The 14,711-nt window shown below is 45.2% G+C and overlaps 1 protein-coding gene and 1 long non-coding RNA gene across 3 annotated transcripts in view; one reads left to right on the top strand and one right to left on the bottom strand.

Moving 5' to 3' along the window:
* The window catches only part of Iars1 (isoleucyl-tRNA synthetase 1), a 45,136-nt gene that overhangs the window by 23,188 nt on the left and 7,237 nt on the right, over positions 1-14,711 (top strand). Inside the window, 12 exon segments of the mRNA XM_005066311.4 lie at positions 1,659-1,742; positions 2,415-2,559; positions 3,432-3,552; positions 5,147-5,238; positions 6,458-6,535; positions 7,385-7,506; positions 7,879-7,981; positions 8,211-8,294; positions 10,747-10,921; positions 11,374-11,486; positions 13,186-13,281; positions 14,138-14,314. Coding sequence (XP_005066368.1) covers positions 1,659-1,742; positions 2,415-2,559; positions 3,432-3,552; positions 5,147-5,238; positions 6,458-6,535; positions 7,385-7,506; positions 7,879-7,981; positions 8,211-8,294; positions 10,747-10,921; positions 11,374-11,486; positions 13,186-13,281; positions 14,138-14,314 — 1,390 coding nt within the window.
* The window catches only part of LOC121143650, a 39,154-nt gene that overhangs the window by 9,463 nt on the left and 14,980 nt on the right, over positions 1-14,711 (bottom strand). The gene's annotated exons all lie outside the window — the stretch shown is intronic.

Here is a 14,711-nt window from a genome sequence, read left to right on the forward strand (position 1 = left end):
GTCTTGAGGCTTCTCTTGCTGTTATAAAAATCATGACCAAAAACAGCTTGAGGAGGAAATGGTTCTTTTCATCTTATAACTTTCAGGTCATCACGGAAGGAAGTCAGGGCAGGGCTTGAAACAGAGGCCATGAAGGAGTGTTCACTGGCTTGTTCCCTGTGGCTTCCTCAGCCTGTTTTTTTATACCAGCCAGGACCTCCTTCCCAGGAGTGGCACCTCCTACTGTGAGCTGGCCTCTCTTATGTCAGTCATTAGTCGAGAAAGTGCCGCATAGGCTTGCTTGCAGGCCAGTCCAATGGAGGCACTTGCAATTTTGGTTTCCTCTTAGGTAACTAATTTGTGTGAAATAAACAAAAACCCAACCGCTATAGTGTGGTTTTCTAAGCTGTAATTAAAATATTTGTAGATACAATAAACACATGTTTTAAGCGAAAGAGAATATTTATCCGTACAGACACTCTGCTTCATATGCTGTATGAAGAGGAAGAGAGTAGCACCAATTAATACTTGCTTCCTTAGCCAGGCCTACATGCACACTGCCATGCATAACACATTGCCTCTCAGTGATGTGGCATGGGCTCTGGAATCAAGCCCTTTGGCAATGAAGGAACAGTGAAAGTGCCTTGCTGAAGATACACAGCAGATGAGTTGGTAAATGCCATTCTGAACATAGGTATTGGACCCTATAAATTCTTCTTTTTTTCTTTTTTCTTTTTTTTTTTGGTTATTTCTTGTTGGTACTGAGATTCCCACATGCTCTACCTCTGAGCAGCACCCCCCCCCATTCCTGCCTTTTAGTGATTTTCTTGGCTGATGAGATGACTCAGCATGCAAAACACTGCTGTGTAAGCCCAATGACCTAGCGTCTTTCCCCAGAACCAGTGCTAAAGTGGAAGGAGAAAGACAACTTACACAGTCGCCCTCTGACCTCCACAGTACGCCACGACACATGCACACACACACACACACACACACACACACACACACACACACACGCGCGCCCTAAATACACTACTCTCTCACCAGTACAGCTGTGAGGTTAAATGGTTTCACCACCATAGGACCTTATTGCTACACTTACCTGTCCATCCCTGTTCCTAATTGCTCTGGAATAAATAAATGCTAAAACATCTTTCTACTTCCCTAAAGACTCACAGTGATATTAAAAAGAACATTCCATGGCTCCAGGGGTAAAGGCCCTTTCTGTGCATACTTGACTGACTTGGATCACTAGACCCCGCATAAGGATGGAAGGAGAAGTTGTGACCATGGCTCATGTCTCACACAGCTATATCAAGCACATATACATATACAGTAACAAAAAAATAAATTTAATATAAAAGAACAGAACCCTGGCAGTGGCGGCATGCGCCTTTAATCCTATCGCTCAGGAGCAGATGCAGATGAACTTCTGAGTGTGAGGCCAGCCTGGTCTACAGAGGTCCAGGACAGCCAGGGCTATCTGGAGAAACTCTATCTCATAAAGAGCCAAAAGAGAAAAACCCTAAAAATAGAAACAAAAACACCATGCCGTCGTGGGTAGACTGGCTTGTATCTCATCTCCCAGTTGTGTTTGTGTGCTTGCGTTTGACCTGCGCCCATACAGAAAGACCACCTGTATTTACTTATTTAATTGTGTCTACGTTCTGTTTTACAAGTGATGGCCAAAAAATGAGCAAACGGAAAAAGAACTACCCAGATCCAGTTTCCATCATCAATAAGTATGGTGCCGATGCCCTCAGGTAGGAAGGCAGTTCTTTCATGGGTATCTCCGGTCCTGTAGTTGCCGTTCTCAGATTGTTAGATAATTAGGCTTTAAGTGTTGGGTCTCTGTATGGTAAGCTATATTTTTATAGTTCTTGACTTTCGAACCTAGAAGTCATAGGACTAGAAACTCTCCTGGATGCCATGAGCTGCCTATGACCACCCAGGTGGTACAGATTGTCTCTACCTCAGCTCCTGTCTAAGTTCCCTGTGTTATGGTATTTCTTTCGTTATCCCCATGTCATTGGTGACACCCACTCCCAAGCCCGTGGTGTGCACCTTCAGACAGTTCCTGTGACCTGGAAGCAAACAGAGAGGCTGGCCTTCCTCTCATTCATATGTCAGGCTTGTGTTTGACCATTGTCCATTTGTGCTGGGCCGTTCTCCACAGTGAGGGTTGTCCTCCGGAGTGTAGCAGCGCCCCTCGTGAACCCGTGTGCGCCAGTGATGGGGCTGTGAGTGTGTGAGCACTGCTCCTCTCCAGTAGGACAGTGGAGTTGAGCTGGCCTCCTCGGTCCTTAGTAAAAGGAAAAAGACTTCTGTGACCGGAGGAGGAACTAGAAGGCTTGCCTTCTCAGTGTCACAGTAGTAGTAACTTGGTTTACCATCTATATAAATCTATTTCTTTGCAAATGTTCTGCTTCTTCCAGGTTGTACCTGATCAATTCCCCTGTAGTGAGAGCAGAGAACCTCCGCTTTAAGGAGGAAGGGGTGCGGGATGTCCTTAAGGATGTGCTCCTCCCGTGGTACAATGCATACCGCTTCTTCGTCCAGAATGTCTTTAGACTTCACAAGGTATGGACCACGCTGGGCTGTGTATGCCGAGCTATGAGGTGGGACTCTGGGACCTTGAGGCCACTTTTCTTCTGTTGTCTGCTGTTGTTGGATAACCCAGAGCCATGGGGAAGCCTAACGCAAGAGGTATGTGGTCCTCTGCAAGACACGGCCTCCTCTGTATAAAGAGGTGTGTCATAGTTTGGTCAGCCAGTTTGTCCTAGAGATTTCATGTTGAGTGAGGTTCTCCTCCTTTCCTGGAACTGATGGGGTATGGGGTTAGAGATAGTATAAGAGTCAGCTACTGACAGAGTTACCTGATGAAGGACAGGGCCAGACTCCATTTCTTGAGAGTGTGGTCGGGGAAGACTTGTAAGGGAAAGCCTTGGGCCGAGACTTGGAGTGGTAGCAACTCAGAATGGGTTGCTAGGGTTAAGAATAGTAGTTGGGCTGGGCCGTGCTGGCTCGCACCTTTAACCCGCATGCAGGAGGTAGAGACAGGCTCTGTGAATTTGAAGCCAGCCTTACTTAAAATCACAATTCATTGAGGATTTGATGGTGTTCAGCCTGAGTATTTCAGATTTCAGCCTGCTAGCAGAGTCCAGGGTTATTTTATTTTTTTCGTTACTTCCTTTCATTTAACTGATGGAAAGCATTTGGTAGGTCTAGACTGCCCAGCGGGTAAGAGTACTTGTTTTTCCAGAGGACCTGAATTTGGTTCCCAGCACCCATATTACGTGGCTCACATACACCTACAACTCCAGCTCCAGGGGCTCCGGTGCCCTCTTCTGATGTCTGTGTAACACAGGCACATAGATGGCGCGCACACTGTTTTTCTTGGTATTAGTTCCCCCTTTGTGCATGTGAACATCTCACTGGGTGTCTGTCTGTAGGAAGATGGAGTGGAATTCCTGTACAATGAGCACACGGTCAGAGAGAGCCCTAACATCACCGACCGGTGGATTCTGTCCTTCATGCAGTCCCTCATTGGGTTCTTCGAGACAGAAATGGCAGGTGAGTCTTCTCATGCTGTCTCCCCAGGGTTGGGGCCTGTTTACCCTCTTACAGCTGTTCTTTTGGTATTTCAACTTTGTCCCTTAGTAACGTGGAGCGCGTTTTGGGAGATAACATAGATAATTTTTTTTTCAATACCCCTGAGGCCCATTAGTTGTAGAAAGAAGTTTATTTCAGGGCTCTGGGGAATTTAGTCTGAGGAGTACAGACTTGTTCTTGGACGATCCTCTGCACAAGAACCCTACTATCTTTCCTCACTAGCTGCCGTGACTTCCCATGAAGGGGAATCTAGAGATTGTACACTTAGGACAGAACCCAGTTTGCATAGGAACTAGACAGATGAGTGTCTGTATGATGAGGGACATACACAGGAAGCTAGCCACCCTCAGAGGACAATTCCTGACCCAGAGGTCACATGTCCATTGCATCAAACAAGACCATGAAGGAACATGTCTACAGGGTGCTGGTGGCATCTTATGGGAGTTGCCAGTTACTATTAGCTCCCTCAGGAAGAGCTGCTTCTGTCTCCATGCTGTGTGTGCTCATTAGGTATGAGGTTCACTTCTCTTTAGAAGGTGAAACCTGAACCCAGGAATCTCAAGCTTCCCAGAAAATGAAGTATGGTGAACTCTTGAACAGAAAAGGCCCCAATTATAACAGTGGCCACACCCCTTGGGCATGGCCTCAGAAGAGGGAAGCTTGAGGCATGGCTTTCCTTTTGCTCTCCTGTCTGCCTGAGGCCACACCCAAGGTCGTGTAGCCACCTTTACAAGTTCACTGCAAGACTGCTACACCCCAACTGCTGAAACCACCTGTCTGTAAGTGTTTGACCAGCTCATGACTGTGGCCCTGAATTCTGGTTCTGTGAACCACCTGTCTGTAAGTGTTTGACCAGCTCATGACTGTGGCCCTGAATTCTGGTTCTGTGAACCACAGTAAGAGCAGCTCTGCCCTTTCCATCTTGTCCTAGTGGAGCAACTGTGGCACTGTCAGCAGTTTGTTTGGCTGGGTCTTTCTCCTTAGTGGGGATGTGCTGTGCTCTGTAAGATGCCGACTGAGCAGCGTCCCCGTGGCACTCGGTAGAAAGTGGTGTTGTCACTCTGCATATTTATACCATGAGAATATCTTCTCAATCTTTGCCAGATATTTTCTGCAGGGCAAAATGGCCCCTGGTCACGCCTTGCTGGTGCATGCTGTGCCTCTGAGCATCTAAGGCAAGCTTTCTGCTGCCTTCTAGTTAGGGTAGGAGGCAACACAGTGTTGTGGAGCTGGGTTCTTGGTGCTGCCCAACCATACTTCATAGTCACACAGGAAGTATGCTGTTCACCATACTTCATAGTCACACAGGACAGGGGTGCAGTTTTTCTCACCTATGTGGGTTTGCTTGTTGCTCACTATCATTTTTGTGTGCCCCTAAATACCTTGGCTGCTGTGTCATATGGTCTTGATACATGAGCCATCTGATTGGTTGAGTCTCACTGTTCCCTTAGCGGGTGGAGCACCTTGCATTGAAGAGGTTGCTAATTCTTTAACATCTACCTCTACCCCACTCCAAGGCCTGACTTGTGTTATCTGAGTAATGTGTTGCTTTTAGCTTACAGACTATATACTGTGGTGCCTCGCCTGGTCAAGTTTGTGGATATTCTGACCAATTGGTATGTCCGAATGAACAGGAGAAGATTAAAGGTAAGAACTGGTAGGAATAACCAAATATCTGAAGTTTTACAGTCAAAAGAAAATAAGAAGTGCTGCTGGTGGTGGCACACACCTTTGAATCCCAGCACTCGGCAGACAAATCACTGTGAGTTCGAGGCCAGCCTGGTCTACAGAGTGAATTTCAGGACAGATATAGCTGTCCTGAAACCCTGTCTTGAAGAGAAAAAGAAAGAATATGAGAAAAGTCCAAAGGAAAACAGCATTGTCAATACTCTATTCTGAAGATGTCTTGTGTTTATGGTACATTAACAATATAATGATTGCAGTTGGCAGGCTGGGACTTAGGAGTTCTAAAAGTAACCCTGAATATTTTTCTAACACACAGAGGACAGGTCATTAGGGGTGAAGTGTCTCAGCTGGTACAGGACTAAAGTGAGCAGACTTCTTAGAATTGTGCAAATACTATCAAGTATGGCTATAATCCTTAAACTTTCCCAGGGAGTCATGAATAAATATCTCTTCACCCCAGCGAGTATACCAGTGACAGCTGAAGGCTTGCCTCCGTCCAAGCCTAGTTGTGTAAACCAGTTGACTTTATTGGAGCTCCTTAGAGGAGAATGGGTGAGGACTCACGGAGCATGGGTGACTCAAAAGCAGCAGCGTCAGTGACAAAAAGCCTACCCTACCATGGTGACAGCTCAGGAAAACAGCGTTCTTACAGTTCCCTACATAGCTTGGAGGCAGTTTGACTGGGCCAGCTGTCCCCCCAGCAGTTGTTTCTGCTTACAAAGCCTTGAGGAGGGGACTGCTGGGGGTGAGCGGTTTAATTCTGTGCTTCTTAGCCTCATCCTGGCTTGTGCAGAGTTTATAGTGAGGCAAGACAGCGGCAGCTTCCTCACTGCAGGCTGTTTTTTCTTACCATGAATCAGTATAGTTACTTTAAAAGCACATGGTATATACCTTTTTTTTTTAAAGCGATAGCTTACCTAATTCCTCCTGTTGTATTGAAATCCATCTACACCCCCTTCCCCAAGTTCGTAGTCAGTCTATGGCTCCCACTTAGAGAGCCACTTCCCTATTTCTCTGACCTCCAGTAGAGACGGTCAGGGAGCAGCAGACTACTGTCCCTTGCTGGCCTCTGAGTGCCCTGCATGGCCCCAGGGCTGATGGGTGTGGCCATTTCTCCTTACATCTGTTTTAATGGCATGCTTATACTAGAAGCCGAACGTTTGTTTCTCTTATTCTTCAGGGTGAGAGTGGGACCGAAGACTGTGTTATGGCTCTGGAGACACTGTTCAGTGTCCTGCTCTCTCTGTGCAGACTGATGGTGAGCTGCTCAACCCCTTTCCAAAACTGAGCTGCGTACAGCAACCCCCTGCTGTAGCACCCATCTGTTCTCTATAGAAGCATCAGCAGAGCCTATCTGTAGCCCCTTTTCAGAAATCTAACAGCTCATGTGTCTAACCCTTACTCCAAGCACCAGCTGAGAAATACTAACTGCTTAATCATTGGCAGTTCAGCAGCTAGCATGTTAAGACCTCAATCTTGTTAATGTGACTTCAGTAGTTGTGAGTAATGAAAAGATTCCTAAACTCATACCTACGTCATCAAGCAGATCATAGCTTAGCGCCGGTAGAAAAGTATGACTGTTTGACACTGATTCCTATTAGCTAAACTGAGTGAAATGGCATATGAGTGGGAAGGCTGCCGCTCCATTTTCCTGTGTCCTGTTCTGCTGCTCCAGTATAGTGTTGCAAGCCTTCTGTTGAGCCTGTAAAGTTCACGGGAGATTTTGCCCTTTTGCAAGATCTTGGTGCCATCCACATCTAGCTTCCTACACCTGCATCCACTGATGCAAGTGTGGGTTTTTCTGCTTTACAGATATGGTTTCTAGGTTTTAAGTGTGTAATATTTGTGTATTTAGACATAACGGGCACTTGTTCAGGGGCTCCTGATGTGCTTTGGTTTTGGATACAAGACATGCAGAGATATTTTCAGTCCTGTGATGTAGCCCTACTACTGTGCTTTCACACATATGAAGTCATTTCTTTGAAAAGGGATGTCTAATGACCACCCTGTCTGTGTATTACTGTATCACTCTCTACAGTGACTTGTTTTCATTTCTTAGTCTAAGATAGATCCACTGAGTGACATTCTCTCCTCCATCCTCACACAGGCTCCTTACACACCATTTCTTACCGAATTGATGTACCAGAATCTAAAGACGCTCATTGATCCCGTTTCTGTTCGGGACAAGGACACACTCAGCATCCACTACCTCATGCTGCCACGTGTTCGGTAGGAATCAAATACAGAAACGTCACCCAGGCCATGGGAAAGGGAAAGTACATGTAGGTTTCTAAGCTCACCAGGAAGGAGTGGGAGAGGACTCATTTCCCTGCTCTACCTCCTAAACCCTTGGACCACCTTGGCGGATGCCGTTGCTCTCCTGCCGCAGGGGCCCACATGGTTAGGTGGTGTCGCAGCCTCCTTTAGAGTTACGGTTGGGTGAGATGTAAACACCCTGGAAGCTCTTTGTATGCCCCTCGAGGTGGGAGTGAGCGATGTCCTGTATCACTGGAGACCTAGTTTGATCTCTTAAGCATAACTGTTTCAGATTTTCACCTTTTAAGAGTAATGATCTTTCATGTTCTTGTGTCTGTGTATCAGAGAAGAGCTGATTGACAAGAAAACGGAGAATGCCGTGTCTAGAATGCAGTCTGTGATTGAACTCGGGCGAGTGATACGAGACCGGAAGACTGTTCCAATAAAGGTTTGAATTGTTATTTCGGTACCAGACTGGCACAGATCTGTATCTTAGGAAATTTTAGTGTAGCCCTTCCAGCAGTGGCAGAATTCCTTGTCCTTTTCTGCAGTAGAGTATGAGGGACTCAGCACTAGGTTAGCTAAATATTCAGGTAAACTTTGGCTAGAGGAGCAGCCAGCGTTTTGCCATCTGGAGGAGCTGACCCTTGGCTCATCTCCCCTCCCTTCCCTTCTAGTATCCTCTGAAGGAAATTGTGGTTATCCACCAAGACCCGGAAGCTCTGGAGGATATCAAGTCCCTGGAGAAGTATATCATTGAGGTAAGGTCAGTGATGGGCCCAGCCGTATTTTTTCCTTCAGGACAGTTATTTTCAGAGGTATTCTCAATGAAGTTTATTCTTTTGTAAATAGCTACTTGCATAACCACCCATGAAATTTTACATGATCAGTGGATTTCTTTACCCTCATATACTCTTTCTCAGAGTAAAGTTTTGTGTGTAACAGAAAAGCTTTGCTTCTTCAAATGATGAAATAGTCATTTGCTGTTTGTGAATGCACTAGGTGTAGTATGTGTTTGACAAAAGGTTGGCCAGTGTCCCCCTCCCTGTCTCCGGGGTCTCACTTGCCCTCTGAAGAATAATCCTGGGATTTTACACAATTATACACATGTACACATTATGCATGTAGTTTTTAGCTCACCACTTTATTATAGCCTCTGTGCGGGGTTGTGGGGACAGAGTCTTACTTTGTAACTTTGGCGGGTCTTGAACTCAAAATTCTGTTTCGGCCTCCCGTGTGCTGGGATTACAGGCATGTGTCATTTCCTCCATTTCTGCAATATATCCTTATTGTGTCTGCATAGTATTTATTTCCTGTCTGCTTCATAATTAATTTAAATATTCTATTTGAGAAATGTTGGGTTCTCGTTACAAAGATAAGTAAGTGTATCTGCACATTGCAGTCTGTAGTTACTGAGTATTTCTGTGTGTGTGTATATGTCGGGTAGAATTCAGGAGTGGAGTTCTGTTCCAGAAGGATAGAACGCAGTATTGGTAGCTGGGTAGTACATTAAATTCACAGAATGCTTATTTCCTTGTATTTTAAAGGACTAGGAGCCTGAAATGGATAAAGGTGTTGGGCTCACTTAGAATTTGTCCAAACCAGGAAGAGAAAGACTCCTGGTTTCTTTCTGTATTTTCTGTAGCCAACCTACAGTTTATTGTATTAGGAAAACACAGAGCCGTCAAACACATTGTCCACTTAAGCTGTCAGGACTGCAGGGGAAAGCAGTCTTTGTTTCCCGCCATTGTCTCAGTAGTCTAGGGGTACAGGGTGGAGTGAGTACCAGTGTCTGTTTAGAATCCCTTACAGTGTCACTGATCCTCTCAAAACCTGCATTCTATGATGTTTTTAAAGCAAATATGTTTCAAATTTTAAAATTCATTACTGTTTCTAAACAAATGTTTTCCCCCCCACTGGTAATATTTTAAGTACATCATTATTAAAAAATTTTAATTTTTATATTTGATTTTTAATTATTTGAGAATTTTAGACAGTTGTTAGAATCTAAAAGGTGACATTTTATCTCCTGATTTAATACCTTGTAGACACACACATTATTATAAATATATGCACATCTCTCCATCATGATCACCTTTTATATATGGGTATGACTTTTTACTGTATACCATAGACTTACTTTAAACTTACCCTGTGGTCCTCCTGCCTCAGCATGCTGATGTAATATATATTAATTATCACACCTAGCTTCCATTACCCTTTAATCCACCTAGATATAATAACAAAACTCGATGTTCCTGTTGTTTGCCTTACTTTGTACTCTTTTTTTCATGTCTTGCTCCTTGTTCTCCCTTGCCCCTTCTTTTCTCCTACTTATTCTCTCGGTCAGCCCCGCCTATCCTTTCTCCTGCCTTGCTATTGGCCGTTCATCTCTTTATTAGACCATCAGGTGTTTTAGACAGGCAAAGAATCACAGCACACAGAGTTAAATAAATGAAACATAAAAGAAAGCAACACATCTTTGCATCATTAAACAAATGTTCCACGGCATAAACAAAAGTAGCATACCTTAAAATAATATTCTACAACATTCCAGCACGAGCCTTGGTTAGCATCCTCTCTTAGTGATGCTTGGCTCACCTGAATGGTCTTGCAAAGAAGCATTGCTCTTCTGTTCTATTCAGATCATATTCTAAATGTATTTGTAGGATCTCATTCATCGTTAGACTCATAAAACATTTCCATCTTCCTAAAAAGAAAGCCAGTCTCCCCCATCATTCACAAGTTTTGCCCTTACAAACTGATTGTTTACTGGCAATCATGATTACATTTCCTACCTGTGGATTCAACTCCTTTAGACGTTTCATATAGATAGAAATGTACAGTTCATAATGTGCTGTGTCTGTCTTGTATTGCTTAGTATGTTTTCATAGTTCATTCATGTTGTAACACAGGATAATACTTAGTTCCTTCATGTTGCTAACTACTCCACTGTGTGTGTAAATTGCACTTTATTTGCCTAGTCACACCTGTTTATGGTGCTGGGGATCCAACCCAGGGCCGTGTGCATGCCAGGCAAGCATTCTGCACCGAGCTACACCCCAGCCTCACCCATTCAGCAATTGACTGACATTTGGGTTATGTCTGACTTTGTCTTTTGTGAGCAGTATTGTTATGGGTATTCATCTACATGTTTTATGGGATACAGATTTTTGTGTCTCACACTTGTTTTCTCTTTGGCACTCACTATAGGAATTAAATGTTCGAAAAGTTACACTGTCTACAGATAAAAACAAGTATGGGATTCGCCTGAGGGCTGAACCAGATCACATGGTCCTTGGGAAGCGTCTGAAGGGAGCCTTCAAAGCCGTGACGATGGCCATAAAGCAGCTGAGCAGTGAGGAGCTGGAGCAGTTCCAGAAAAGCGGTGAGGATCCGCCCACATGTACTTAGACGCCTGTTGGGTGTTTCCATCTTTTTCTTCAACTCTTCATCCCATTCATAAGAATGACAGTTGTAAGTTCCAGTAACTTTCCTGGACAGGTGCCTGGTATCCCAGCTTCCTACTGTAGCCTCTGGGTGCTGGTATCCTGTTGGTATCTGCCCTCTTGCCCTCTAGTCACATGTACTTCTATAGTCAGCCTTAATGGAGTGTCCGCAGTGGGCTTTCCTAAAGCTGGCATCACACTCAACAGCCACCATGCTTCCTCCCGCTTGCACTGGACAGACAGTGCCCAGCACTTCACACTGCCCCTCGGTTCTCTTGCCCCAACACTTGCCAGTGCTAGCCTACCAAACACCAGGGCCGTCAGAATAGAGCACAGTGTGCTTATAGCAGGCCATCAACGAGGACGGTTGGTGAGTCTGCTTGTCCCATAGGGAGTATTGTTGTGGAAGGCCATGAACTGCACGAAGAAGATATTCGCCTCATGTACACCTTTGACCAGGCCACAGGAGGGACTGCACAGTTTGAAGCACACTCTGATGCTCAGGTATTTTTCTGTTCTGTATTTATTTATTTATTTTTGGTGTTAAGACAAACGTTATGTAGCCCTCGCTGGCCTTGGACTCATTGTGTAGCTGAGAATGTCCTGGAACTTCTACTCCGCCTCTGGGGTACTGGGATTGCAGGCTTGAGGCATTATGCCCTGCCTCCTAGGACGTCCTTCACCAACATATGTGAACATAAGGGCATATTTTACGCATGCCTCACCTACACATCAGTTAACTCCTTTTAGATCTTCTCTGTTAGGCTTCTGTGTGGGTCTTTATCTTGTTTGTCAGGTGTTTTAAGTGAGCATTTTGTAGTTTATACTTGTGAATAATTGTCCTAATTGTTGGGTTGCACAAAAAGTAACCCTATAAAATAAAGTCTGTCATGGATACAAGAAAGTAATCCAGGGCTTAGTAATCTGCCCAATAACTTCCTGGGTGAAAGTAAGTTCAGAGAAGCTCGAGTCTCAAATGTGTGCTGGGTATGGAGGCTGCTGGGGAATGCTCTGGAAGAGAGCTGGGTATGGAGGCTGCTGGGGAATGCTCTGGAAGAGAATGTACGGAAGGCTGGCTGCGTGAGTGAGTCCTTTGCTCCACGCTATGGCGTGGAAACTTCAGGAGCATCATGACCAGGGATCACAGGTACTAGAAGAGTTGTATTTATAAGGTGGACAAAAGACCACCCCTTCGTTTGATAACTTGTTGAGTGAAGCATGTTCCTTGCCAGCCACTTTGGTTTTTCCCCACCAGTCGTCTGGGCTCTGCCACGTTGTAGTCCCCAAATAACACACAAGATGCTGTATTAATTATGAAGCTGTTGGCCTTGCTTGTTTCTTATTGGCTAGCTCTGACTTGAGTATCTACTCCAAAATTGTTAATCTAAGTATTTCTCTTACTGGAGAAAGGGTCCGGACTTCTTACCCCATGGTGGTTACATCGTGGCTCCCTGTGTTTCTGCTACCCAGAGTCCTCCTCAACTCCTAGTCCCACCTATCTTGCTTCCCTATTGGCCAACAGTGCTTTATTGACATATACACAGGACTTCCCCATCAATAACTCATGAAATTGGTCTCAGGATTCTTGGGGCATCTCTCCGATGAGCAGCACCCTAAGAAGGAGAAGCTGCATCCTTCTAAGAGCTGTAATAAGCTAGTTTAACTTACTTTGTTTGCTAAATGACTAAATGATGTTGGATTATAGGCTAAACAGAATTTGATGGGGTTTTTTGTTGTTGTTGCTTTGGGTTTTTAGATTTGTTTTCTGTATTTCACCTATGTGTGTATGTATGTATGTGTGTGCTCACACACGCCTGATGCCCACAGAGGTCAGAAGAGGATGTTGGGATCCCCTGGAGCTTGAGTTATGGAAAGTTGTGACCCTCTGTGTGGGTGCTGGACACTGAACCTGAGTCCTGATCAAGTGCTGAGCAACACTCCAGCCCCAGAATTTAGTTTCACTAAACTTTTTTAAAGACTTTGTCCTTTTTAAACATTTATTTCTTAGTCTTGCATACATTGTTGTGTGGGTGCAGGTGCCACAGCATGTGTGTGGGGGTCAGAGGACAGCTTACAGAAATCCGTTCTCCTTTCAACATGTTGGTTCCAGAGATCAAACTTAGGACACCAGCCCTAGCTCTGTTCACCAAGCTGAAGGAAATGATCGTACTTCATTGTCATGCACACTGTTCCTTCTGTGTAGGCTTTAGTTCTCTTAGATGTCACACCTGACCAGTCCATGGTGGATGAAGGCATGGCTCGGGAAGTCATCAATCGAATCCAGAAACTTCGAAAGAAGGTCAGTTTATCTCTTTAGGAACAACCTGTAGTTTTGGGTTTGTGCTGGTTTTGTTTTGGATGTTGTGGGGAACAGATGAGACAGGCAGTGTAAACCGTAGATATCGACTGATGATAATGAAACATTAATCCATGGCCCCTTCTGATTGTACTCTGCAGGAAAGTCAGGCCGCCTTCCCTCTCTCCCTCCCCACTCCCTGGCTGGGTACCAAGGGTCTTTTTAGCCCATCCATCCTTCTTCAGTTCCCTTGGATTTCCATAGAATTATCTCCCAGAAAGATCACTCTCTGGCTGCTACACAAGGTAACCAGAGATGACAATGAGTGTCCAAAGAAGATAGACGCCAGTGTGGGAGGGCTGCGAGCTGAGGAGAGATTGCTGGGTCTCTGCAGACTAAGGTGATCTTTCCTTGTTCAGAGGTGAGGAAGGTGCACACAGCTGTCTACTGGAGGAAAAGGCATTGCTGAACCCCTGTTAGGTCTGAGAGTCAGAAGGCTCTTATCCCTGGAGACAGTGCTGAAGAAGAGGGCTCCCACGGGTGCTCCTCCCTAAACCAAGCCTCATGCACCGTGGTTTAGAGTCTGAGGAGGCACTCCAACATTTTTGCATCGTGTCCTGGTTCAGAGCATTGCGCGTAGGTTCGCAGTCGATCTTTTGTTTCAACCCTCATGAAGGGCTGCCGGCACTAGGAGAAGAGACAAGAAAGTGGGAGAAGAGCACAGAGCAGCAGGAGCCGGTCTTAGACATCAGCTGAGGAGAGAGGGCAGGGCTGCCTTCCGTGACACTTGTTCTCTCAGTGCCTTTAGTTTGTGAACGAAATATGCTTCTCTTGTAAGCTTCTCTAAATGTTATTTTAGTGCAATCTGGTTCCAACGGATGAAATAACAGTTTACTACAATGCGAAATCTGAAGGAAGATACTTGAATAATGTCATTGAAAGCCACACCGACTTCATATTTGCCACTATCAAAGCTCCCTTGAAAGCATATCCAGTTCCTGCATCAGATAACGTCCTTATTCAGGAACAAACGCAGGTGAGTTCTGAGTTGCGTGGAAACCCTAGTGTGTCACAGTGGGTTTCTCTTTACATCTTTATAGTTAAATTTCGATAAATTCTAACCTGCTATCTTACTTTTTCTGTTCCTGCGATAAAATATCCTAACAGAAACAACTTCCAGTTCAAATTCAAGTCCACCGAGGTGGGGAAGGGCTGGGGACAGCAGTGAGAGACAGCTGGTCGCACTGTGTGGATAGTCAGGAAGCAGAGCCTTTGGCTGATGGGGCTCAGGTGGCCTTCCATTTTGTAGTTCAGAAACCACGTGCAGGGAGTGGTGAGTCCTCTCACATGGACCCAATCAGGACACCCCTCAGTGTGCCGGGGGGTGATTGCAGATCCCGTCAGGATCGAACACAAGCCATCACACCTGCAGT

This window comes from Mesocricetus auratus, unplaced genomic scaffold, assembly GCF_017639785.1.
Source record: "Mesocricetus auratus isolate SY011 unplaced genomic scaffold, BCM_Maur_2.0 Super-Scaffold_100013, whole genome shotgun sequence".
Taxonomy (NCBI): Eukaryota; Metazoa; Chordata; class Mammalia; order Rodentia; family Cricetidae; genus Mesocricetus; species Mesocricetus auratus.